The 24241-nt window shown below is 33.9% G+C and overlaps 1 protein-coding gene across 1 annotated transcript in view; it reads left to right on the top strand.

Moving 5' to 3' along the window:
• Window positions 1-24241, top strand: part of TBC1D32 (TBC1 domain family member 32) — a 118480-nt gene that overhangs the window by 17946 nt on the left and 76293 nt on the right. The window contains exons 7-17 of the mRNA XM_016212635.2: window positions 1220-1298; window positions 1440-1543; window positions 1637-1698; window positions 2295-2439; window positions 5029-5088; window positions 10408-10498; window positions 13794-13934; window positions 16873-16965; window positions 18862-19004; window positions 22814-22941; window positions 23496-23697. Coding sequence (XP_016068121.2) covers window positions 1220-1298; window positions 1440-1543; window positions 1637-1698; window positions 2295-2439; window positions 5029-5088; window positions 10408-10498; window positions 13794-13934; window positions 16873-16965; window positions 18862-19004; window positions 22814-22941; window positions 23496-23697 — 1248 coding nt within the window. The remainder of the gene's footprint in view (window positions 1-1219; window positions 1299-1439; window positions 1544-1636; window positions 1699-2294; window positions 2440-5028; window positions 5089-10407; window positions 10499-13793; window positions 13935-16872; window positions 16966-18861; window positions 19005-22813; window positions 22942-23495; window positions 23698-24241) is intronic.

The raw sequence follows: 24241 nt of genomic DNA, 5'->3' as shown, positions 1-24241 counted from the left end.
TAGGAAATACAATTGTAAATTTCCCTGTATTTTTCTTTTACTTAACAAAGACAGAATAGTGGTCAGATAGGTTTCTTATAATTATTTAAAATGTTATATGACAATTTTATAGACACAGTAAAGATCTTAATGGGTCAATATAAGGGGTTTTATTTAGCCATTATAGGTTATTACACAGCAAGAGTCAGTGTCAGTAATTAAGTTAATAAAATTGGAAGAAGTTGTTAAAGAGAAGAAATGGTAATAGAACCAATCACTTTGGAGTAGAAAATGCGGCATGATACTCTTTTCATTTGGAATTTATGCTTGATACAAATTCGTTCTTGAGTTTGTTTCATTTCCTATTCTAAAGGACTCTTAAGGTGTAACTGCCTGAAGCCTGTAGTATTTGAAGTGTGACAGATACAGGTCAATTACTGCAACTATAAAAATAGACTTCCCAAAGAATTCTATAACCTATGTTCAACAGGAATCTCTTGGAATTATTAGAAAATATTTTAGTCACTTGGGTAACCATTTTTGTAAGCATATTATTCTAATATTTGATATAGGTAAGGTTATTGGTTTTTTTCCCCCAGAGTAGAACATTTAAGGCAATTTTATGTTTTTATTTAATGGGAAGTTGAATTTCACTAATAGAATTAATCATATTTTAATATTAAAGTTGGTATAATTGAAATGATAGTAATAGGTATCATTTTTATGTGCCTACTAGTGCCAGGTACTGTTTTAACTATACCTATTATTTAATTCATTTACCTTGTGATAGTTCTACTTTAAGAATACTTTTTCTTGGGAATAGACAAGATTATTAGAGTTCTACATATCTAATTACTGAGACTATTGTGTAAGCAATTAAATAAAAGGCAACAAATGTTGGACTCAGAAATGAATTTTTTTGGTTTTATGTTTAGTAATACTACTCTGTTTCCTTAACACCATTACATTGTACCTTCCTCTATCAAACCTCACCATCCACCCAATGTCTGTATCTACTATTACCAGATTTACAACAATATAGTGCTGCCTTAGATTTACTATTAGTTTTAGTCAGTTTTACTTTTTGCTAACACAAGAATGTGTCCTTTTTTATAGGTACATTCCTACACAAGTTTCCAAATGATTTATTTTCTAACTTTTTTACTGAGTGAAAAATGATTCATCTCTGTTCTATTTCCATAAGCATTTTGGATGCAAATCTTTTGTTTTATTTCCATAGGATCGGATTTTAAAATTCTATGCACAGACATTTACACTTTCACCATTCCATATGACCAAGGAAATTTATATAAGCTTAGGTATGTATATCACATCATTTAAAAAATGTTTTTTCTTTTATTTGTATTTAAGAAAATGGATCAGAAATAACCCCCCCCCCCCGAAAGCACTATAATTCAATGGTGTACTAGTCATACATATATTTTATTTTTTCTTTTCAGCTAAATATTTGGAGTTATACTTTCTTTCTAGAGAAAATCATATTCCTACTGTTTCAACTGGCATAGATGTAACTAATCCTAATGTTATCCGCTTACTTAAAAAGGTATTCATTTGCTATAATAGGCTTTTATTTATTTGAATAGTTCTATATTTAAGAATTCTAATTTTTTGAGAACTGTAATGTACTGCTTTATAGGTTCGTCTTCTAAATGAATATCAGAAAGAAGCTCCATCTTTCTGGATTCGTCACCCTAAGAAGTAAGTCCCCTAATTTATGCCAACATAAAATATAGGAGTGTTACTGTCCCACATACATTTTAAAGAGAAAGAGTAGAGTGTCTTAATTGATTTATGTGATTGGGAAGGGATTAATAAAGTTTTATTTGTTAGCTTTTCATGTTTTACACTTAGCTATGCAGGTATCATTTTACATCATTTATTTACCACCACAGGGTAAAAAGTGGTTGTTGTAGTGCGTGGCTATTTTATTATTGGTCTCTGCTACTTTGGATAAGTTCCTTAAGTGTTGTTTAAATTTTTCCTTTTAGTTCTAAAATTTTTAATAAGACTGTAAGAATAACTGAGTCTTGGAAAATTAAATTTGGAGAGATGGTGTTGAAATAGAAAGAATGTAAGTTTATAAAGCAGAAAAGCTATTTACTGAAATATAAAAAAGTTGTTTCTAAAGGTTACCTAATACTATCATTTCGTAAGTATAAAATGTATGACCAGTTATATATATACATATATATATGTATGTATGTATACGTGTGTGTGTGTATATATATATATTATATATATATATATATAATATATATATATAAATATTTGTTTTTTCTTTTCCAAACTTTAAGGTATATGGAAGAAATTGTGGAAAGTACTTTGTCTTTATTATCAGTTAAACGTGATCAAAGTCATCTTGTCTCACAAAAGATTTTGCATCCCATCTACTTTCTTGTATTGGTTGATACCAAGGCCGTGTGGTTCAAAAAGTGGATGGTAAGAAAAAATGAAATAAATTTTTATACCTTTCAGTGCATAGTTATATTTCACAGAATAGCTAATGTTTGTTTGGTGTGTACTAAGATTTATAATCGCTTTTATATGTATTGCATTTAATTTTTATAACAATGTATAAGATAGTGATATTATTCCGTTTTATAAATGTGGCAGCTGAGGCATAGAGAAGTTAAATGACATGTTCAATATTGTTTATCTAGTAAAGATTGCTTATCTAGTAAGCAACAGAGCTAGGATAGAGTTTTAAATGGTAACTCATTTGAACTTATTAAGCTGAATGACCTATCCAAAATCTGGTCATCTTTAGTTTAAAAACTTCAAATTTTAAAGTAGGTGTGGTAGAACATAGAGTTCAGTCTTCATTTTTCTCTGGCTTAGGTGATATGTCTGAAAATACTCCTTGATTTGCCTCTTCCTGAACCTGCAGTTTGGGAAATATTTAAAACCCAGATGCTGGTGATTTCCTATGGGGCTCACCGCTGTCCTCAAATTAAAACTGATATTAAGAGTAAAGAGATCCTTATACTGTTACCTCCCTCATCTGTTGTTGAATCAGAGAGGTTTGTGTCTGGCCGTGGTAGCAGCAGTGTTGGCTTATGTCCTCACATCTTTGTCCCCTTCGACCTGTCTATTGAGCATTCTAGAGTTGTGAGGAAGAGGGGCTGGGCCCAGGACTTGCCATGCAAAGCAGCAACACGTTCATTTATTGCTCAGCACAATTTGGACATTATCTAGCTCATGGCTTTTTTTTGCCTTGTGTTATCTAAATTGTACAATAATGACCAATTAACCAAAACACAATTCTGTTCAGTGTTTAGCCCTTACCTGGTCTATCTAGTATGTGTTGATAAATGTTTGCTCTGTTTAATTAACTTAACCTGAACCCTTTGTTTTTCACATGAGTCTGACCTTTTCCTTAAATTTTATGGTTGTCAAATTACAATATTATTGTAGAAAATATGAAAAATATGTTAAAGCACAAATAAAATAAAATTTCTCTAAATCTACAACACAAGGATAACAAATATTAAGATTTTTATATATATAGCTATTTATGATATATACTTTTAAATTTATGTGTTTAGGTGTTTTTTTTTTTTTTTTAAACAAAACTCATGTTCCAAAAACTGTTTATAATTCTTTTTTACCTAACATTTTTATTGTCAGTACTTGGTTCTTAAGAGAATGAGGAAGATCACAGGAACTAAACCAAAGGAAAATTACTAAAAATCAGCTCTCCAACTGTGTTCTAGTATTGATGAAAATTCATCGAATTCTCCTATATCCTCTAATACAGAAGTTGGAAAGCTTTTTATATAAAAGGCCAGACAGTAAATATTTTTTGGCTCTGTGAGCTGCACTATCTTTGTTGCAACTACTCAGCTGTCTGTTTTGGCCCCAGTCATACATAGATAATATATAAATGAATGGACGTGACTATGTTCCAATAAAACTTTATTCACCAAATCGGGTGGCAGCTGAATTTGGCTTGAGAGCTATATTTGGTTATTCTGGTCTGAGCAAAGCACTATGAAGATTTTTTTTTAGAACATGGTCAATAGTTTAATTGTAGGTCAACATACTCCTCTTATTAAACCTGAAAAAGATTAATGGTTTTGAAAACATTTTAAACTATGAGGGTTAAAACACAGCACTTGATTAACTCTCAATTAACTAAAACCCCATTTAATTAAACTCTATTCCCCAGAATTCTGATAATTTTTATTCTCAAGTAAAATGGAAAACTACATTGAATACTAACGATATCTAGTATAACTTAGGTAAATAATATTTACATGTATCTTTCTCTTGCTTTGTACAGTGCATAAGAAGCATGCTTTAATCACATCATATTTAACTCTAAGGAGAGAATTAAAGATCTTTGGCACTTTGAATCTTTTAAAACATATGATTGGCAGAGCATGGATAAGATACTGTCCCTTCAAGTCCCAGGTTCAGTTCTGACCAAGACTTGAACCAACACATGCCTCGGTTGCAGGCCCTGGCCCCAGTCGGGGCATGTGCAGGGGGCAACCAATCGATGTGTCTCTCTCCCATTGATGTTTCTCTCTCTTTCTCTCTCTCCCCCTTCCACTCTCTCTGAAAAAGCAATGAAAAAAATATCCTCAGGTGAGGATAAAAAACAACAAGATACTGTCCCTTCAGAGCATTTCAACGTTGTCAAATTTGTGACTATGTAGAGACTACAGTGTCCTCTCCAGTGTGAGGGTTGTAATTTTCATCCCCTAGGCCCACTTTTGTATCTTTCCTTTAGGCTCTGTCATACACTGGTAGTCAGATTTGTTTTTTGATGGCGGTTTTAAAATAGCTTAGTATGGAGACTGGTCACAAATGAAGGATAGGATGTTTGATATAATTTGGGTTTGTGTGATTTCTATGCTCATAATCTATTATATACAAAAAAACCTGTTTGGTACTGATTACAATAATTTAAAACTACATTATCATGTAATTTATGGTATTATTGGAAATTATGCAGGAAAAACAGATTTTGAATGGTATAGCTTGAATATTAAATTAAATACCATTTTTTTCTCTTAATTTTAGCATGGATATTATAGCAGAACTGTTGTACTAAGACTTCTTGAAAAGAAATATAAATCTCTGGTATGTCTATATTTCTGTTCTTATATTGATACATAATATCACAGAAAGATATATGATGTAATAACTTGAGTGTGCAGAGTTGATATTCAATATTGGATAATGAAGGGGTCCCTCTTTTATGTAATTTTGAAACTACTATTCTGTGAAACATAAAAGGATGAAAATAGAGACTTACAATATAGTCAAGATAACAATTAGGAAATATATAACTGCATAGTAATTTGGTTGCTAACAAGCTAGTTTGAGATATAAACCATTTTTTAAGTATTATGTAATTTAATTCATACCAGGTATTTGTAAGGGTGTGAGTTCTATAAAATATACCCATACTTTTCACTAAAAGATGAATGAAAAAGCTCAGAATGATACATTCTTTTGCATTTGCAAAAATTGATTCAAGGTACACCAAATATAAAGAAGTACTTTAAAATTTATTAGCAAAATGCTTTACATTTATTGCTATTTAGTAGAACAATATGTAAGGGCAGTGATATAAATGGAAAAGAAACCAGCAATTTAAATAATTGTGACAAACATGAAAAATGTAAAATTTATTAAAATATTTGACAAATTATACTAATGTGACTTTGAGATGATAAATATGGTTTATGTGGTTAGAATCTTGAGTTTAGAAGTCAGGTGAAGGGAAAGATTCATGGAACTGTGAATTTTTGGGTGAATGCAGTGGAGCATAAAATGAAAGAAAGAGAACAGTAATTGTTTTGTGTTCGAGAATCAAAAGAATTGAGCTACAGAAACGAGAAGAGGGATATTGAATAAAAGAAATGGAATTTATTTGTAGAGGTAATGTGTGCTTCAAAATCTTTAGACAAACTGAATTGAAATAAAGTCTTTCCACATTTCATTTCTCTCCCATTCCCATTTTAAGTGAAAATTTGTTGTTACCGTATGATCATAGACTGATCTTGTTAGATTAGAGAAAGGAGGAAAAAGAAAGGATGGAATGATTATTTCCCCCTATGGTTTGACATACAAATCACTCAGTGTTGCTGTCACAGAGACCCTGATGGAAGTATTTCAAATATGTTTTTATAGATTAACTTTTAAAATCTCTTCATTATTTGAAAAGTTAATTATGCTATTACCAATTTTTAGCCTGCAAGTAGTAACTTTATTATAAACGACTAATATTTCATCAGCTTGATCAAATGTTTTATTTCATGTACATAATGGGTCATACTTGCATGAGATTTCAACTTAAACTTCATTTCTCTTAAAATGCTTTCCTAAATTTATGAAATATCAAAAGGTTTTGTGTAAATATATATATGAACTCAGCCCAACTTTTGTAAAGAAATATTTGGAAAAATGGATTCAAGATCTATTTGTTCCCATTATCTTTTCAGAATTGATTAGATATTGTGCATCTGTAGTAGAAACTTTGGACCAGTCAATGGATTTGTCTTTTGTTCTATAAGAGATCCTCTCATAAGGACTTTAGTCATAGCAGCCTATGTGGCATGGTGACCCGCTACTGCATTTCTTCTAGCTTCTCTTTAGTGCTGTCCGATAACATTTTCTGCAACAATGGAATGTCTGCATTGTCTTATAGGGGAGCCACTAGCTATATGTGTCCTTAAAAACTTGATATGTGATTAGGGAAACTGAGAAACTGAATTTTTAATTTTCTTTCATTTTAATTTTTGACTAATATCTGGTTTGTGGCTACTCTGTGCCATTCTCTTTGTTACAGTTATGACATTGATGACATTTTCAGTAGGTAGCATTAAGCAACAAATAATCTATGTATATGTGCTATCATTTTTTAAAAGAGATATCTGAGGAAGTTGAGAACTTTATTTCCACAGTATTGCAAAATTGTGAACTAGTTGAAAAGCATTTTGGCTATTAGTGTAAATATTTAACCTTTTATTTTTGACAACTTGAATCTTTGCCCACCTACCCTTAAGTGAACGAGTTCTGAAATGGCTTTATTTAGTGCATTTCCTATTTTTCTTTCCCCATCAAAGTCATTTAAAAAATACTGACAGCTAGGTTATTTAAATTCCCTGTTTTTCCTATCATAGGTTTTTTTCTACCATAGCGTATTTTTAACACACACCCTCCTCTCGTCTTGGTATATACTGATAGTGCAGGAGAATAAGTATTACATTAGATCCTGAATTTTACAGCAAATTTCTCTCTGTCTTCCTGAGGTCTAGGAAAGCCATTCTTTATACCTTCAACTGGACTCTCTAGACTAGTTTTAAATTTACCGACTCTAGATCTGCTTTCTGCTCATGTAATTTAAAAGGGAATATTATATGATGTGATTGTTTCTTTACGAGATTGTACCTTTTCCTGTGTTTGTTACCTTTTGTCAAATAAAATGTGGCACATTTGAGAAAACATGGGAAGGAGTAGTAGGAACAGAAGTGGGTGTGAGTTGTAAAGATAAAGCGGGTAGAGATGAGTGCAAGGAGATGGGTTTCTGAAGGCTTGGATGGAAATCACCTAAGAGTCTTGAGTCAGTTAAAGAAGCTGACTATTCTTTGCTCTTTTGTCTCCTTATTCTCTAGAGCTTCTCTTAAGTGTATTTATTTTTCCATAGTGGCAATTGTTATTCTAAGTCATTTCGTTGTTGTTCCTTTTTACCAAGGTACGGGTAAGAAGTGGATTGCAAGAATAAATTTATCTAGAAGGAGGGAGGTCTATCAGGAGGAGGTTGTACCTTTGACTTAGAGACACTCATGAAAAACAAAACAGATCACTACATTTTTGGGCAATAGTGTGTGCTTATAAACGTTGTCTCAGGTTCTGACCAAGCAGAAGCTAGGAAGGGGCTATATGATCATTGACATGACAGTCATTGACTCCCTTCTTTCATGAATTGACAAGCCAGGGAGTGTCCTCATAAAATTTTTGTAAGATCCCAAAGCAATTTGACCAGTTGCCTTTTTACAGTATTTTTGCTTTTAGCTGGTAATCTCAGGGTTGGCTTGTACTGATTGATTGGATTGAACTATGCTTCCTTCTGTTCCCTATGGGGCACTCAGTAGAAGCAAGAGAAACAAGAATAAAAAAGGAGTTAAGACTGTACAAATAGTAAAGTGAAACAAGCAAAGAATACCAGGTTAATAGCAAAAATTTTTACCCAGTGGTGCCTCTCCAAAACAATAGACTACTTTGTACAGATTTGTACAGATTTCATTGCAAATCTTAGGATTGCAAATTTTGCAATGAAAGCTCAATGAAGTAAGTTGGAGCTCAGGTTATTGTTGACACAGATTCACATGGTGGCAGATCTGAAAGACTGAGTTTGGGACTCAAGGGGGCCCAGTGAACCACTGTTCTTTGTCTGATGATCCTACTGAAAGCCTCCAAGTCAGAGTCTTCAAGGTAATCTAAATGGAAACTCCAGGATTAAGACCATTGTTTTCAATATCTGAAACAGTGCATAAAGCTGAATTTATTGCTTACTTAATTAGGCAAAGGAGATTCTTAATCTTACAGGGTTTGGGGAAAAGCTTGGAAATAAGTGAGTTGATAGGCTTTCAGAGGGGAGAATGAGTTCAGCCAATTGTAGAAGAGTGGCAGGCAACTCAGGTGAGATTGTTGCTGACTGACTGGCTTTTACAAATATGTTTCCTGGAGCGTGTCTGTTATTGGATGATTTTCAGAAGCAAGGGGCTAACACTCATTGCTTGGCTTTCAGAAGTATGTTTATTGAGATCTTTTGCACTTGTTCTGCTGGATACCTTTCACCATGATTATATAGGTTTATCATTGATTTATTAAGTAGATTAAAGTCGTCTATAGAACAAGTTACACTTTTCTGAGGATTGTGGGGAATTTTTTATTCTTTATGAATAGGTGTTATCATGAAAAAGGGAGGGGGTGCTTTAGGTAGTGGTAGGAAAATATTTCAGGGAAATGTAATAGCACATTTGAAAGGTTAGGAATTGGAAAACATAGTACATATGGAAACTGCACATATTTTATATAACTGGACATAGATTGCTAAGAGAAATGTGAACTGGTATTAGGGAAATTCTTGAAATCAGTTCTCGGGAAGCTAATATTAAGTGAATGAGGATTTTTGAAACATTCTTGGATGCTTTAACTTGGGTGTGTGTCATCTGACTTCAGTTGTTTCATTCATGCATAGAGCAGGACATAATTCCATAAAAATAGAAAAGGCATCTTTAAAGGAAATCTTCAGCCCCTTCCCTTTTGCAAATGACAGTGCTGAGTTTGATGTAAATGCCAGTTATGAGTGTGTTTCAGATCTAATGTGTGTGTTTATTGGTCAAATTTTTAAGTGAATTTGCTTTTGATGAATTAGTCGTTTCACTGGTTGCATGTTGAATTGGCTTTTGGTGACTGATTTTTACACAGGTAGATGTATTTCTGTATGTGTTTGTGCATGTGTGTGTGGTTAGGGCAGGGGTATACTTGGAGGATAAGAGGTATAAGACTTTCAGATCATAAAGAGTTTTTGTATAATGTCAAATTTAGGAGATTGGCGTTTATTCTGGAGGTGTGGTGAGCCACTAATGGGTTTTTAAGTACTGAAGTAACACCATATTAAGGATTTGGAATATTTGGAAAATGGGTTTAAGGTGCTAGGTGGAGATAGGGGAGAAGTTTTGAAGCAAAAAGATTAAGAGTCTTCTCAGTAATCCAAACAAAAAATGATAGAAACATGAATTAAGGCTCTTGACATAGTGAACTGGGATAAGTGGATGGGCTCAGGAGTACAATATTTAGAATGTAGGATTTAAAGAACTTGACTTTTTGAATGGGGGGTGAGTGAAGACTTAATCGAGTGACTAATGTCATTCGTTGAGATAAGTAACAAAGCAAGAGAAAAATAGGGGCGTTGGGAATGGTAATGACTTTAGAATTAGTACATTTGGTCATACCTAATTTGAAATTCAGAGTTTTAGGAGGCAATTTTATATTATTGATCTGAATCTCTAAAATTTGATTTAGAGGAGACATAGATGTAGAAGGTGGTCCCCAAGACTACCCCCAGATTTGATGATTTTCTGAGAGAACTCATAGGACTCAGCATATAGTCATAATCCCAGCTATGATTCATAACAGAAAGGATGCAAACAAAATTGGCATAGAGAAAGCTCATGTGGTGATGTCTGGAGGATACCAAGATTAAGCTTCCATGTGGTTTTCCCAGTATCAGCTTGTTACAGCTCATATGAAATGATGTCTACCAAAGAAGCTCATTAAAGATTGTGCCCGTTTTCTTAAAACTGGGGGTTGGTTACCCTCTGCCTAGCACATACCAGGGCTTGGAGGATGCACATTTCTATAATTAATAAGTTGTCATTTTATTAGATAACTACTGCAGTTCAGCAGTGTGTTCAGTACTTCGAGTTATGTGAGACCATGAAAGCCAGTGAGATTGTGGGACATTCAAAGCATTGTGGTAAGTATAGTTTTCTCTGTTATATATTTTAAAAAATAGTATAGTTTATTAATAAAAATAGGTGTTATCATGAGAGTTAAGTAGTAGTTAAGAGTGACTAAGTAGTAACTCTTATTTTTTAATAGTTGTCAGCATGGTAAATTATTTCACTTTTGCTAATGTAAAATATTTTCACAAGTTTAAAATATATACCATAATGATGGCTTTTTATAACCTATCTACATTTGAAATTAATGTATCATTGTACTGTTTCTTACCAAAGGCAGTTCTTCAATTCATACTGGAGTGTATGCCCTAGTCTGTTATACTGCAGTAATATACTGCTCATTTTTTTCTCTAGTGTATCATCATTTAATTATCACATAGCATTTTAGTAGGAGGAACATTTCTATAAAATGTTGCTTTATTATTGGACAACCCACCTCACCCTGTGATTCTTTTCTCATTATCCTCAGTCTGAGCTAAAATAGCCTGGATGTTTTATAATCTGGTCCTAATCTCTCAATCTAAATCTTATCTCTAATTATTGATTAAAATGAATCTTCTTTTACAGTAGATTCCTCTGCATACCAATGCTTATATACCTTTGTTGTTCCCGTTCCTACTGCCCCTATCCATAATCCCTTACACTAATATATATCTCATTTATTGTGAAAGAATAAACTTTATTTTAAAATTTTCACAAAAGATTATCCGCCTATTCTGGATTTTTATTGCTCTTTTGCCTACATCACACAACCTATCATGTGAATTAGGTATTTATCATTCTGTTATTTTATTTTGTCACTTCTCTAAGTAAATAGTAAGTTCTCCAAGAAGATGAAGATACCTTATTTTTTTTATCCCTGAGTAAATTCTTTATCTAACTCAAGCAAGAAAAATGGTTAAATACCAATAATTATTGGTCTTCAAAAGCCATTTCTTCATAGTGGAGGGAAAATACAGAAGCCAAAATTGATTCTTTAAGAAAAAAAAGATTTTAAAAAAAGGCCTTAATGGCTTTTCTTTCTTCCCTTTGTTCTCAGGGTGCTTCACTGTGCTATTTTTTTCACAATCTTTGCTCTTTATTTTCTTTCAGAGTTTCCTGCCTCTGGTTTCCCAACTTTAGATCAGTTCAACCTTCTGTCTTCTCTGGTTCTTAGGAGATTGAGCAGAGAGCATTTGTGATGTGAATTGATAGTGCAGACGTATTCTTCTAACCTCAGCTGCTCTTTGTGTTGCTTTGGGATCCTCTAGATGTTCTTCCTTCAGTGTTTCATAATGGCTATTGCAATCCTTCACATCTCATCAAGCCCCCACCTTGCACCACCCACTTGTCTCTCAAAAGAAGACCTTGCATCCTACTTCCATAAGAAAAATGGAACTTTTAAGATATGAATTCCCCAGATATCCTGCTTCTATGCACACAAATGCATGTTTATACGCCCTTTTCAGTACTCCCTTTCTTTGGGCTACAATAAAGGGCTATCCTTCGGTTCCAGATTGATCACTTTGTTCTTGATTCTGTTCCTGTTTGGTGTTCTTTGCTTTTGTTTTAAAACCAAGACATTGCTTTACTTGTTACTGTGTCTCCCTTTCTATTGGTACCTTCCCCTGCATCTCCTAGACGTACTCTTGTCTTTCATGTAAAAATACTGAGCAAGTGCACATGTACCTTACCTCTGCTTCCCTTCAGAGAAGACTCTTCTGATTTTTCTTTATACACCTTTTCTTTACCTCTTACCCACTTTTTTTTCTTACTCACCTTTCAGCCCAGAAACAAGCTTCTTTCTGCTGCCCCATGACCTCCCCATTACCAGCTCCCCTCTTCCTTGCCCTCATTTTACAGCATTTGCCTCTGTTGACCTCCCCTCCTCTTCCCAGTGCCGTCCTTTCTTGGACCCTTCATCCCTGTCCAGCAGTCTTAGTCACTTAGTCACTCTTCTTTATATGTTTGTACTCACAAAAGCTTTGCCCTTTGTTCTTTTCTCACCTTAGTCTACCTCTCTTGAGGGAGCCATTCACACTCATGGTTTCAAATATTATATATTTATATGTATATTGTTACTCTGAAATATTTAAATCTAAACTCCTTTCCTAGATTCTAGACCCATGTACTCATACCATACTTAGCGTAACTATCTGGATGCTCAGTGGGTATTTCAATATTAAACAATTAAAGACTGAAATTACTTCTCTTTTTGGGCCTATTTTGTTTTTTGACCCCCTTTAGAATTACTTAAATAGAAGACAAATTCACTGTGACTTCTAATTCACAGATATTTGAGTCTAGAACTTGAGAATTTTCTTATTCTTTCACGGTCACATGTGGTCCTATCTAAGGCAATATTGATTTATTTTTTTAAACATTTACTTTTATCTACTTGCTCTTCTCCATTCTTCTTGCTGATGCTTTTGTCCATGATTTTTTTTGGTGAATCTTATTTCAAGCTTTAACCTTCTTCCATTCACCTTTTACGTTGCCATCAGAGTCAGTTTTTCACATGCATATTTGATAGTGTTTAATTCTACCAATTAAAACCCTTTTCTCCTTAAAACGCTTTAATGTCGTCCCAGTTGCCTCTATAATAAGGCCTGTGTTGCTTCTGCAGTTAAGCCTTCCATGCTCTGCCCTGACACCCTCTAGCCTCTTGTCTTTCCACTTGTCCTCCTCATTCCCTGGGTATACCAGACTATTTGCTGTACTCTGAATTGGAAGCTCAATTTTTGATACCAGCAATAGTTCAAGATCTTATATAAAATGGGTACTCCGTAGATCTTGAATGTATGGGTGAATGAGCGACTAAATTATATGTATATTAGAAGATTTCTATATTTCAGAGACTCTAATTTCATTTGCTAACGTGATTATAAATATGATCTTTTGTAGCTTTGACTTTTAATTAGTAGAATTAAACACTAACTAAGGTTTTCTATTGATTTCCTCCCTCCACTTACTCTTGAAGTCTTGATGACAGATGAAAACTCTGACAATCTTAGGGTACTTTTTTTTAGAATGAGCACTATATGTATATATATATACATACATACATACATACATACATATATATATATGTATGTGTATATATATTACACTCTTCTGAGTTTGTTACATTTTATAAAAGTGAATGCTTTTCTCCAGAGAGTTAGATGTCAAGGGTTCTCAGGAAACAATAAGGAAATAACTTTTTAAAATTTACACCAAGTGTCTATGTTACAGACTGTAGACTTGTTTAATGTTTAGAAGGGAATGATGACAGGTACTATAAAACATAATGACATTAAAATAAATGTAATCGTTTGCTTCTCTCTTAAGGGAACAAACAGAAAACTTTCTACTACTCAGGGCAAGAATTACAATATATTTATTTCATCCATTCACTGTGCCTTTTGGGAAGATTATTGATCTATACACAAGGCAGAAAGCTATTTCCCATGAAGCTGAGGAATAGAAAAGGTATGTGTAATCAGAATATATGAGTATGTCCAGATATGTTAAGACTTATGTACTATGGATTAGAACTTGGAGATTTTGCATGGTCTCTTCTGTGGTAATTAGCAACATACCCTTTAGTCTATTAATAGCTTGTATACCTTGAAGTGTTACATTTCTGTTCTTTTCCAGTATGTGCTTTTTCCTTCATGTGTAGTTTTTTTTTCCGCATTTACCTAGCCTTTCACGCTTACCTTATTTTCCTTTGCCTTTCAAAATTCTGGACATAGTGAGTGCACCCAGATCTGGATTTAGAAGTAGACCTCATTTAAGTTCTGGTTCCCTATAAACTAGCTGTGATCTCTTGGGCTAATCACATAACTGCAGTTTCATTTTCTTTATCTGTAAAAATGGAATAATGATATCAGCGATGCTGGGATCACAGGATTTTTGTGATGATCACAAACATGAGGTTTGAGAATACTGCTTTATAAATGGCAAAGCCCTGCAATATTTGATATTTTTGCATGTTATTGTTACTCTAAGTCCCATTTTTATAGTTTTCTCCATCATACTTCAGCACATGCTATTAGTTATCTTCTTTACCTCCCTTAAAACTTTAAGTCTATACTAGAAATATAGTATAAAGATCAGCAATCTTTATATTTACCAGATAGTAAATATTTCGAGTTTTGTGGGCCACAGGCTGTCTCTGTTGCATATTCTGTGTGTGTGTGTTTGTGTGTATGTGTGTAGACATGTGCCCATGTGTGCAAAAAAGAGTTATCATAGCAGGCCCCAGACTGCTATCCTTAGAAAGACCTCCTGCAAGGTTAGACCTTGGCTGGCAGCTGGGAACTTGGATATCTCACTATTCCCAGAACTGGTACACTGTTTGTGTATACAGTGTGGTTTATGCTGTATATTTGCCTGCCTCCTGGGAGTCTAGAGTCCTGTTGTGTGCTAGACAGAGAGTGCTTATGTGATCAACTTCCAACAAAAACCTTGGGCACTTAGTCTCTAATGAGCTTCCCTGGTAGACAACATTTTATGTCTGTTGTCACAACTCATTGCTGGAAGAATTGAGTGTATTCTGTAGACTCCGCTGGAAGAGGAACCTTAGACCCTTGTACCTGGTTTGCTCCGGACTTCAGTTCACGCACGTTTTCCCTTTTAATTTTGCTTTGTATCCTCTTGTTGTAAATATTTTGAATCCTGTGTGTCCTCCTAGTAAGGTACTTAATCTGGGCGTGGTTTGGGGACATCTAATACATTTTTACATTCCTTTAAAAATAAAAAAAGGTTTTTAGCTTTGGAGACTTAAAGAATTAGACCATAGTGGCTCTAGTTTGCCAATCCTGTTAGAGAATCTTCATTTTGAACACTTTTTTGTACTGCTTCCTCATTGTTTTACAGTTGTTTTACCTAAATATTTGTTAGGTTGATAGCTCCTTGAGAAAATAAACTGTTTTATATACTTCTCTTGTATTTTCTATGGTGGTATAATTCTAGGCACAATGGGCACTCAGTAGAGAATTGACTTTCAGGAGAAGAGCTGCCATTTAATAAGATATTGTTAAACTTTACAAATATAGAAAGATTAATATATACTTGTGATGTTATTGCAGGTATTTAACTGAAGTTTATGTCTGTCATCTGTTATTTAGCACTTTTATTGACTTATTTATTTATTTATTTATTTTTTAAAATATATCTTTATTGATTTCAGAGAGAGGAAAGGAGAGGGAGAGAGATAGGAACATCAATGATGAGAGAATCATTGATCGAGCCCGCAACCCGGGCATGTGCCCTGACCGGGAATCGAACCCGGATCACCTGTATCCTAGGTCAATGCTCAACCGCTGAGCCACTCTCGGCCGGGCTTATTGATGTTTTTTAAAAATATATTTTTTATTGATATCAGAGAGAGAAAGGGAGAGGGAGAGAGAGAGAGAAACATCAGTGAGAGAGAGTCATTGATTGGATGCCCCCTGCACGCCCCCCCACCAGGGACCTAGCCCACGACCCAGGCATGTGCCCTGGGAATAGAACTCTGATCTCTTCGATCATAGGTCGATGCTCAACTGCTGAGCCCTGCCGGCCAGGCCTTATTGACTTTTAACACCCACATTTTGGCCTATCAGATATCGTAGATCTTCTCTAAACTCAGTTTTGAGAAATGTATTCTACTGTGCTGTATTAGCATCAATCAGCATTTGCCTTTAACTTTCACATGTGTTTTCACCCCCGAATCTTTTTAGGTGAAGATTCTGTAGCAGAGGTTGGTAAACTGCAGCTGATGGGCCAAATCTGGTACACTGTTTTGTATGGCTTGTGAACTAAGAATGGTTTATATATTCTTAAATTATTGCAAAAAAGTAAACAAAACCTATTTTGTGACATGAGAAAATATCTAAATACCAGTTTTGGTGTACATAAAGTCTTATTGGAAAACGGCCACAATTGTTCACTTGCATATTCTCAATGGCTACTTTAATGCTACAACATCAGAATTATTTATGACAGAAACTGTTTGGCCACAAAGCGTAAAATATTTACTATCTGGCTCAGAAAATGTTTTCTGACCTCATTTCTCCAGTGTTATTCAGATAAGTTAGCTGGACCTACACATTAGGCTGAATTGTATTGCTCCTAATTGAATAAAATAAAACAGTTCTGATCAGATTCTAGATCTTCCTATGGTAAGTTTATATTAACTGATTGATCCAACATAAATAGCAAAACTACACTGTCACAAAATCAACTACTTCGTTACTTGGCATCTTTTAATTTGCTATGTTTAATTTGTTCTTCTGTAGTCTTCTTCTTGGGTTATAGCCCCCTTCTCCCTGATTAACCACAGTCTCTGAAAACTCAGAATAGGAGGATGGGAGCTCAGTTAAATTTTTTTAAGTTGTAAGTCTCTGTTAGAAAATAATTTTTTTTCTGTTTCTCTTTGAAGATTCAGTATCCCTTTCAGATCTTCTGGTTCTGTTTATCCAGCTTATCTATTACTCACCAAGTTGCCCAAAGATGACATCAACTGCACATTTAGGTAATTGTGCTTCTATTTTAAATAGAAAACATCTAAATATTCTATTGTTTAGATGTTTTGAGTGTCTGACCTGGTTAAATTGAGAGGCTTCATAAGATGCAGTATTATTCATAATAAATTATGTTGGTCCTGGAAGTAAACCATGAAATTTAAATTTGTTCACTGATATTTTAAGATGTTTATAATTTACTGCCTTTTTATTTAAAATTAATTTTACTGGGAACTTTAGTGTTGTTATTTTTTTAAAGATCAAGATGTTCTTAAGAAATGGGGAAATTTGGCTCTTCAGGGAAGTTTGATTGATAGGTACTGATGTATTCTTTCTTGATACTTTTATCCTTTATATTTTCCTGGATGTTTTGATCACCTTGTTTGTTTCAGCTCACATCCAAAACTTCAGAATCTTCTCTTTTTACTAAAGAATAAAGCCAAAAAAGCCCCCAAAACTTTCATGTTTTTTAGTAAAATGCCTGTTAGTGTTTAATATTTAAAAGCATTTTGAATATTAACATTTAATAGATAACTTATAAATTTTCCTTCAAATATCAATGAAAGTTTCTAAAGTGAAACACTTGGAAGTTACTCTAGAAATGCTGGCACAAATTCTGAGAGGAATTCAAGTGAACCATAGAAAAAAATGGTTTGGGCCATATATCAGTGCCATAATAATACATCTGTAAATTAGTAGGTTATATGTGTGCAGATATAACAGCTTATTAGTCTTAACAGTGACTCTCAGACTTCTTTTTGCATTTACAGCATTTACATCTATAAAGTACTAGGTTAGGTTTCCCTGCTCTATGCTCCTACAACATACTGTGCTTCCTTTATGATAAAATTTTTCTTTTCTGTTATAATAGTTGTTAATGTCTTAGTTTACCATCTAGTGGACTGTTTCTTGTCTTATTTACTTCTTTCTACAGTGTTTTAGCACAGTGTCTGGCATATAGTAGACACTCAAAAATAGTAGATAATTGGATGGATGAATGAATGACCATATGCTCATCAATAATATCTCTCATTGCAAACAGTTTCTCATTTGGAGATGGTTGAAGAAAATTACTTAACTTTCCGTTTCCATTTTCTTTTTTTCCAGTATTGACTTGAAGTCTTAGTGTGTTCATGGAGTATTGCATACATAATAAGTTTAGAATGTTGGTGTTATTTTAGCATTGTATCTTTCTAGGACAACTGTAAACTGCTAACTTTGGTTCCTTAGTTTCTTCATGTAAAACAGTTTTCTTAGTGTATTAGGTCACATAACCTGAAAATGCATTAATCTATGAAACTGAAAATATCACAGTTATTTTAATGACTATTTCTCATGTTACATTTATGTGTACTGTATTTTAAAAGAAAAATTTAAAACTGCTCATTGATTTCATCGGTTTTATGGTATCACAAGAAATATACTACTCTACAAGAAAGTTTCTCTTCTCCTCTCCTTTCTTTTTGGCCATTGTTTTGTCTTAATAACTAATTTTCTACCAGGATCAACACCTGAATACATTTACTATTATGTATAATAATAAAAGAGAAAGTAAGTGTTTGCCAGGAGGAGAAAAGCTGTAAATTTGCTTCTAACCCCATCCTCACTGTCAAGCAATGATTTAATGTCAAACAGCCAGTGATCTTATATTGTTGTCTTTTGTCATTCGTATTTGTCATTTATTCACTTTTTCACTTGAAAATATGATAAGCTAATTGATATCTCCTTAAACTTTAGGTTATAGTTTGGTAATACATCTTCCTTTGGGCATTAAGTTGTGTGATTTTTAAACTGTTCAACCTTGATATTGAACTTTTTTGGAACAGAAATAACTAACCCATAACTAAAATATATATTAAGTACTGAATGTCTAAAGGTTTAATTAAAAAATACTTCTTGCATTACAGAGAATTACTCCCCTGCAAGTATGGTGACTGAAGTTCTACAGATACTCTGTGATCAAAAAGAATGTGCAATTGAATGCTTATGTAACAACACTGTGATTGAGGCACTTCTTCAGCCTATTCACAATTTAATGAAAGGAACTAAGGTTGGTATTATTTACTAAAGACGAAAAGTTTCTTAGTTGAGTATTAGTGACTGTTCAATGGGAATTAATTTCTAAATTTGACATATTTAAAAATTATTTTATTACACTATTTTTCCATATATGAATGTATTTTGTGCCAACATCAATTTTTATTTATTGTTAAGTTATAGTTTATGCAGTCAGTTAATTTATTAGTTATATGCATATAATATCTTAAAAATATTTTTTTCTAGTTAGGCTTAGATCTGCTGATTGTAAGGACTAAGAAAAGTTATTCTATTAAGAAGCTATTTGTGTTGCAAATCTAATAAATCTTGTGAATGTTTTGTTATTTGTTTTAATGGAAGTTTTATAGCCTTTGGAAATGGGATTGTTTTTCTGAAGAGCCAGCCCTGTTTTATATGAAGAACTAGTATTACTTGAGGAAAAAAGCTTATAAACATCCTAGTTCTGAACATTTGTATGTCTCTCTACAGTTTGTACAGTATATTTCCTCACATTATATAATTTAATCCTCACAAATGAGGCTCAAAGAAGTGACTTGGTAAAGGTCAGATATTTAGCAGGTGGCAGAACTGGTACCACTACTAGTACTGCTGTCTGTAATATATCCCTCCGCTTCTGTGACTTAAGCTTCTGAGGAATGAAATAAAGCTTATCAATAAGCTACATGTTATTGCCTTCCCATGTCTGTGTTATGTAGTGTTTTTATTGGTTTCATCTCCCTCCTATACCTACCTCTCAATGGACTGGGCAACTGCTCACCCATCCATGTGTTCATTATTTATTGCTCATTCAGAAAACAGTAAGCATTTATATGAATGTGGTATAAAGAGTGGAATTATGGGAAATTAGGTGCATATAATGATAAATTATTTTGATGATCTTATAGTCAACCTTGGAAAAACAAAATAAATAGAGAAGAAACAAACAGAATACCAAATACAGCTTAAGTTAATATAGTGCCGTAATATAAATAGTACTGTAACTATAAACCACGTACCAGAGCTGAGCATTGTGTTCTGGGATCTTATACCAGAGAAATTGTTTGTGTCTTTGCTTTTATATATCTTTAACTTTTTATTTACTTTTGCCATCTTTTCTTTGCTTGTAACTATGTCTTGAGTCTGTCTCATAATTGGGATAGGAGAAACTCTTGATTATGTACATCTTTAGCTACCACTTAATATCTGATTTTTTTCTTTATTTTTGTTGTTGACACTGTTATAGATGTCCTCATTTTACCCTCTTTTGCCCCCTGCCACCCTCCCATTCCCTCTGGCCTTCACCACATTGTTGTCTGTGTTAATGGGTTATGCATATATGTTCGTTGGCTAATCCTTTCACCTTCTTTCATCCAGTATCCCTCTCCTGCCTCCTCTCTGATGGCTTTCAAACTGTTCCATGTATCTATGCCTCTGATTCTATTTTGTTTGTCAGTTTATTGTATTCTTTAGATTCCACCTATAAGTAAGATCATATGGTACTTGTCTTTCTCTGACTGGCTTATTTCACTTAGCATAATACTCTCCAGGTCCATCCATGTTGTTGCAAAAGGTAAAGATCCTTCACTTTTATAGCCACATAGTATTCCATTGTGTAAATGTCCCACAGCTTTTTCATCCACTCATCTACTGATGGGCACTTAGGCTGTTTTCAGATCTTGGCTATTATAAATAACACTGCTGTGAACATAGGGGGTGCATATATTTAGAGTTGGTGTTTCGTGATTCTTAGAATATATTCCGGGAAGTGGGATCACTGGGTCAAATGGTAATGCCATTTATAATTTTTTGAAGAAGCTTCATACTGTTTTCCACAGTGGCTGCTCCAGACAAATTCCCACCAACAGTGCACTAGGATTTCCTTTTCTCCATATCCTTGCCAGCACTTGTTTGTTGATTTATTGATGGTAGCTGTTCTGGCAGGTGTGAGGTGATAATCTCATTGTGGTTTTAATTTGTATCTCTCTGATGATTAGTGATGTAGAGCATTTTTTCATGTCTATTGTCCATCTTATGTCCTCTTTGGAGAAGTGTCTGTTCACGTCCTTTGCTCATTTTTAATTGGATTGTTTGTCTTCCTGGGTGTAGAAGTTCTTCATATATTTTGGAGATTAACTCCTTATCACCCCTTATCAGGTGTATCATTGGAGAATATGTGCCCCTAAACAATGGGTTTTCTTTTCATTTTGTTGATGGTTTCTTTTGCTGTGCTGAAGCTTTTTAGTTTGATATAGTCACATTTGTTTATTTATTTTTTCTTTATTTCCTTTCCCCTAGGAGACATATGGGTAAAAATATTGCTCCTAGAGATGTTTGAGATTTTATTGCCTATGTGTTCTTCTAGGATTTTTATGGTTTAGTGACTTACATTTAAGTCTTTTATCCATTTTGAGTTTCTTCTTGTATATGGTGTATGTTGGTGGTCTAGTTTCATTTTTTTGCATGTACCTGTCCAAAATTCCCCAGCATCATTTATTGAAGAGACTGTCTTTACCCCATTGTATGCTCTTGCCCCCTTTGTCAAATATTAATTGACCATATAGGCATGGGTTGATTTCTGGGCTCTCTGTCCTGTTCCATTGATCTATATGCCTGTTCTTATGCTATCATAGGATGTTTTGATTACAGTGGCCTTATAATATAGTTTGATATCAAGTATTGCGATACCTTCAACTTTGTTTTTCTTTCTCAAGATTGCTGAGGCTATTGAGGGCCTGTATTGGTTCCATGTGAATTTTGGGAATATTTTTTCTAGATCTGTAAAATATGCCATTGGTATCTTAAAAAGAATTATGCAAATCTATAGATTGCTTTGGGTAGTATGGACATTTTAATGATGTTAATTCTTTCAATCCAGGAGTGTGTATATGTTTCCACTTATTTGTATCTTTCTCAGTTTCTTCAGTGTCCTATAGTTTTCCTAGCACAGGTCTTTAACCTCCTCGGTTAAATTTATTCCTAGGTACTTTTTTTTGTTGTTATTGCAATAGTAAATGGGATTGTTTTCTGGTTTCTCTTTCTGATAGTTCATTTTTGGTGTGTAGAAATGCCACTGAATTCTGGATATTAATTTTGTATCCTGCTACTTTGCCAAATTCAATTTATTAGTTCTAGTAGCTTTTTGGTGGAATGTTTAGGGTTTTCTTTGTACAATATCATGCCATCTGAGAATAATGATAGTTTTACTTCCTTTTTTCTAATTTGAATGCCTTTTATTTCTTTTTCTTATTTGATTATTGTAGCTAGGACTTTCAGTGCTATATTGAATAAGAGTGGTGAAAAAGGAAATCCCTGTCTTGTTCCTGATCTTAAGAGAAATGCTTTTAGTTTTTGCCCATTGAAATGATGTTGGCTGAGAGTTTGTCATATATGGCCTTTATTACATTGAGGAATGTTCCCTCTATTCCCACTTTGCTGGGACTGAACTTGAATGTCTCCAAGGTATGCCTGTATAGGACCCCAGTGAATGGGAAGTAAAGGGCAAAATGGAAATAGAGAAGCTACTGCATTTGTCCACAAGAATTATATATAAAATGATAATAGCATCAATTCTCTCAACTGTTAATAAACAATAACTGATTTGCATAAAAAGTCTGTATGTATTTGCCTCTTCATGCTGGTAAGAGAATCTAATCTAGTGACACTTTTAATTCAGACATATTATTTCACAGCTAAACAATCATAACTTTCTTTTTGTTGTGGTAATATAACTTTATTAGATTACACTACTGCCCTTGAATTTTAGTCTGTGATATGTTAGCACATCATAAAAGTATGTGATTTTGTTACCTTTTTTATGTACAGGCTGCTCCAAATTGCTCTGAATCAGCTTTAATTTATATCGCTGATATTCTCGCAAGAATTGCATCTGTCGAAGAAGGCCTTACCTTGCTTCTTTATGGAGAAAATATGAACTCTTCTGAAGAAAAAAGGTATGTGCCTGTGTTTTAAATAATTTGTGGAATTTTTAGCATATTTGGTAAATCTCATTCAAAGTTTCCAAAATGCCATGCTATTTGTTAATGAAAATATGGATAACTATCCTAGGTATAGTTTCCTGACCAGCCACTAATAACATATTAGATCATCTTCAGAAAGATGAAGGAGTGACCAGGATTATGGACTATGCAGAGGACAAAAGAGAATTCTGGGAATAGATGACAATGCTAACCACTGGGCTCAGAGAGATTTGGAAAGATAGCACAGCCATTAAGCAAATAACAGACAACCAGGATAGCAGATTACTCATGGTAGATTAAACCACAAGCTTTTCTGTTGTTATTTTCCTCTGCTCTGCTGAACATGCTTTCAGTATTAGACATCTGCATGTGGGTGGGAGCAAGAATATTGACATGTCAGAGGAGAAGAGCTGGAGGACTGAAAGTTAGCCAGGCGAATGAGGAATTTGTGGTAAGGGTAGCCTTGGTAGTGCGGTACGAATTCATGATTTGTAACTTCGGGATTACCTTTAGGTGTCATCTTCTAGTTCTGCAGGTGCTCATATAATAGCCTGGTTTTTGAAAAAACTTCTTGATGAAGATACTTCTATTTTTTCGGAATCAGAAATGTTGCCTATGGTGAAAGGAGCTTTTATTTCCACGTGTTGCCAAATATATGGTACATGTGAAGGCTTGCAAGTGTTAATTTCTTATAGTCTGCACGAATCTATAGCAAGGGCATGGAAGAAGGTAAGTATTGTCAAGCTTTTTTTTCTCTCTGCAAATCTTTATTTCAAATATAATCACTATTGTAGTGTCATATCGCAGGTAAAATAGTATTTTACTGTGGCAAATAAATCCTCTTTAGCATCATAGTACTCTGGAGGACATAATACTTTTTAATCTGGCATCATGTTACTTTGGCACAGGATGACTGTAGTATCTCTTCTCCCTAGGACACAGATATAGGACCTAATGCTACTACAAAGTCTTTTCTTATGGTTGGAGAGCCTTAGATAAGTTATCTTTGCATAGCCTGACATTCCTCTTGGGAAGTTATTTCCGTGCAGTTTATATTTATAAACAGCTGGGTTCTTGTTATGGACACTGTAGATTATAATGTTTAGCAATAGTCAAATATATATCAATAGACTGTCTTCCCCCCCACATTCTTATGCTTTATTTATGAAATACTTTTTTTAAAAAAAATTATCTTTATTGTTGAAAGTATTCCAGATGTCCTCTTTTTCCCCCCGTTGACCCGCTCCACCCCACTCCCACCCCCTCCCCAGGC

The sequence above is a fragment of the Miniopterus natalensis genome, chromosome 5 (genome assembly GCF_054644295.1).
Source record: "Miniopterus natalensis isolate mMinNat1 chromosome 5, mMinNat1.hap1, whole genome shotgun sequence".
Taxonomy (NCBI): Eukaryota; Metazoa; Chordata; class Mammalia; order Chiroptera; family Miniopteridae; genus Miniopterus; species Miniopterus natalensis.
This window is presented reverse-complemented; position numbering and strand designations above follow the sequence as displayed.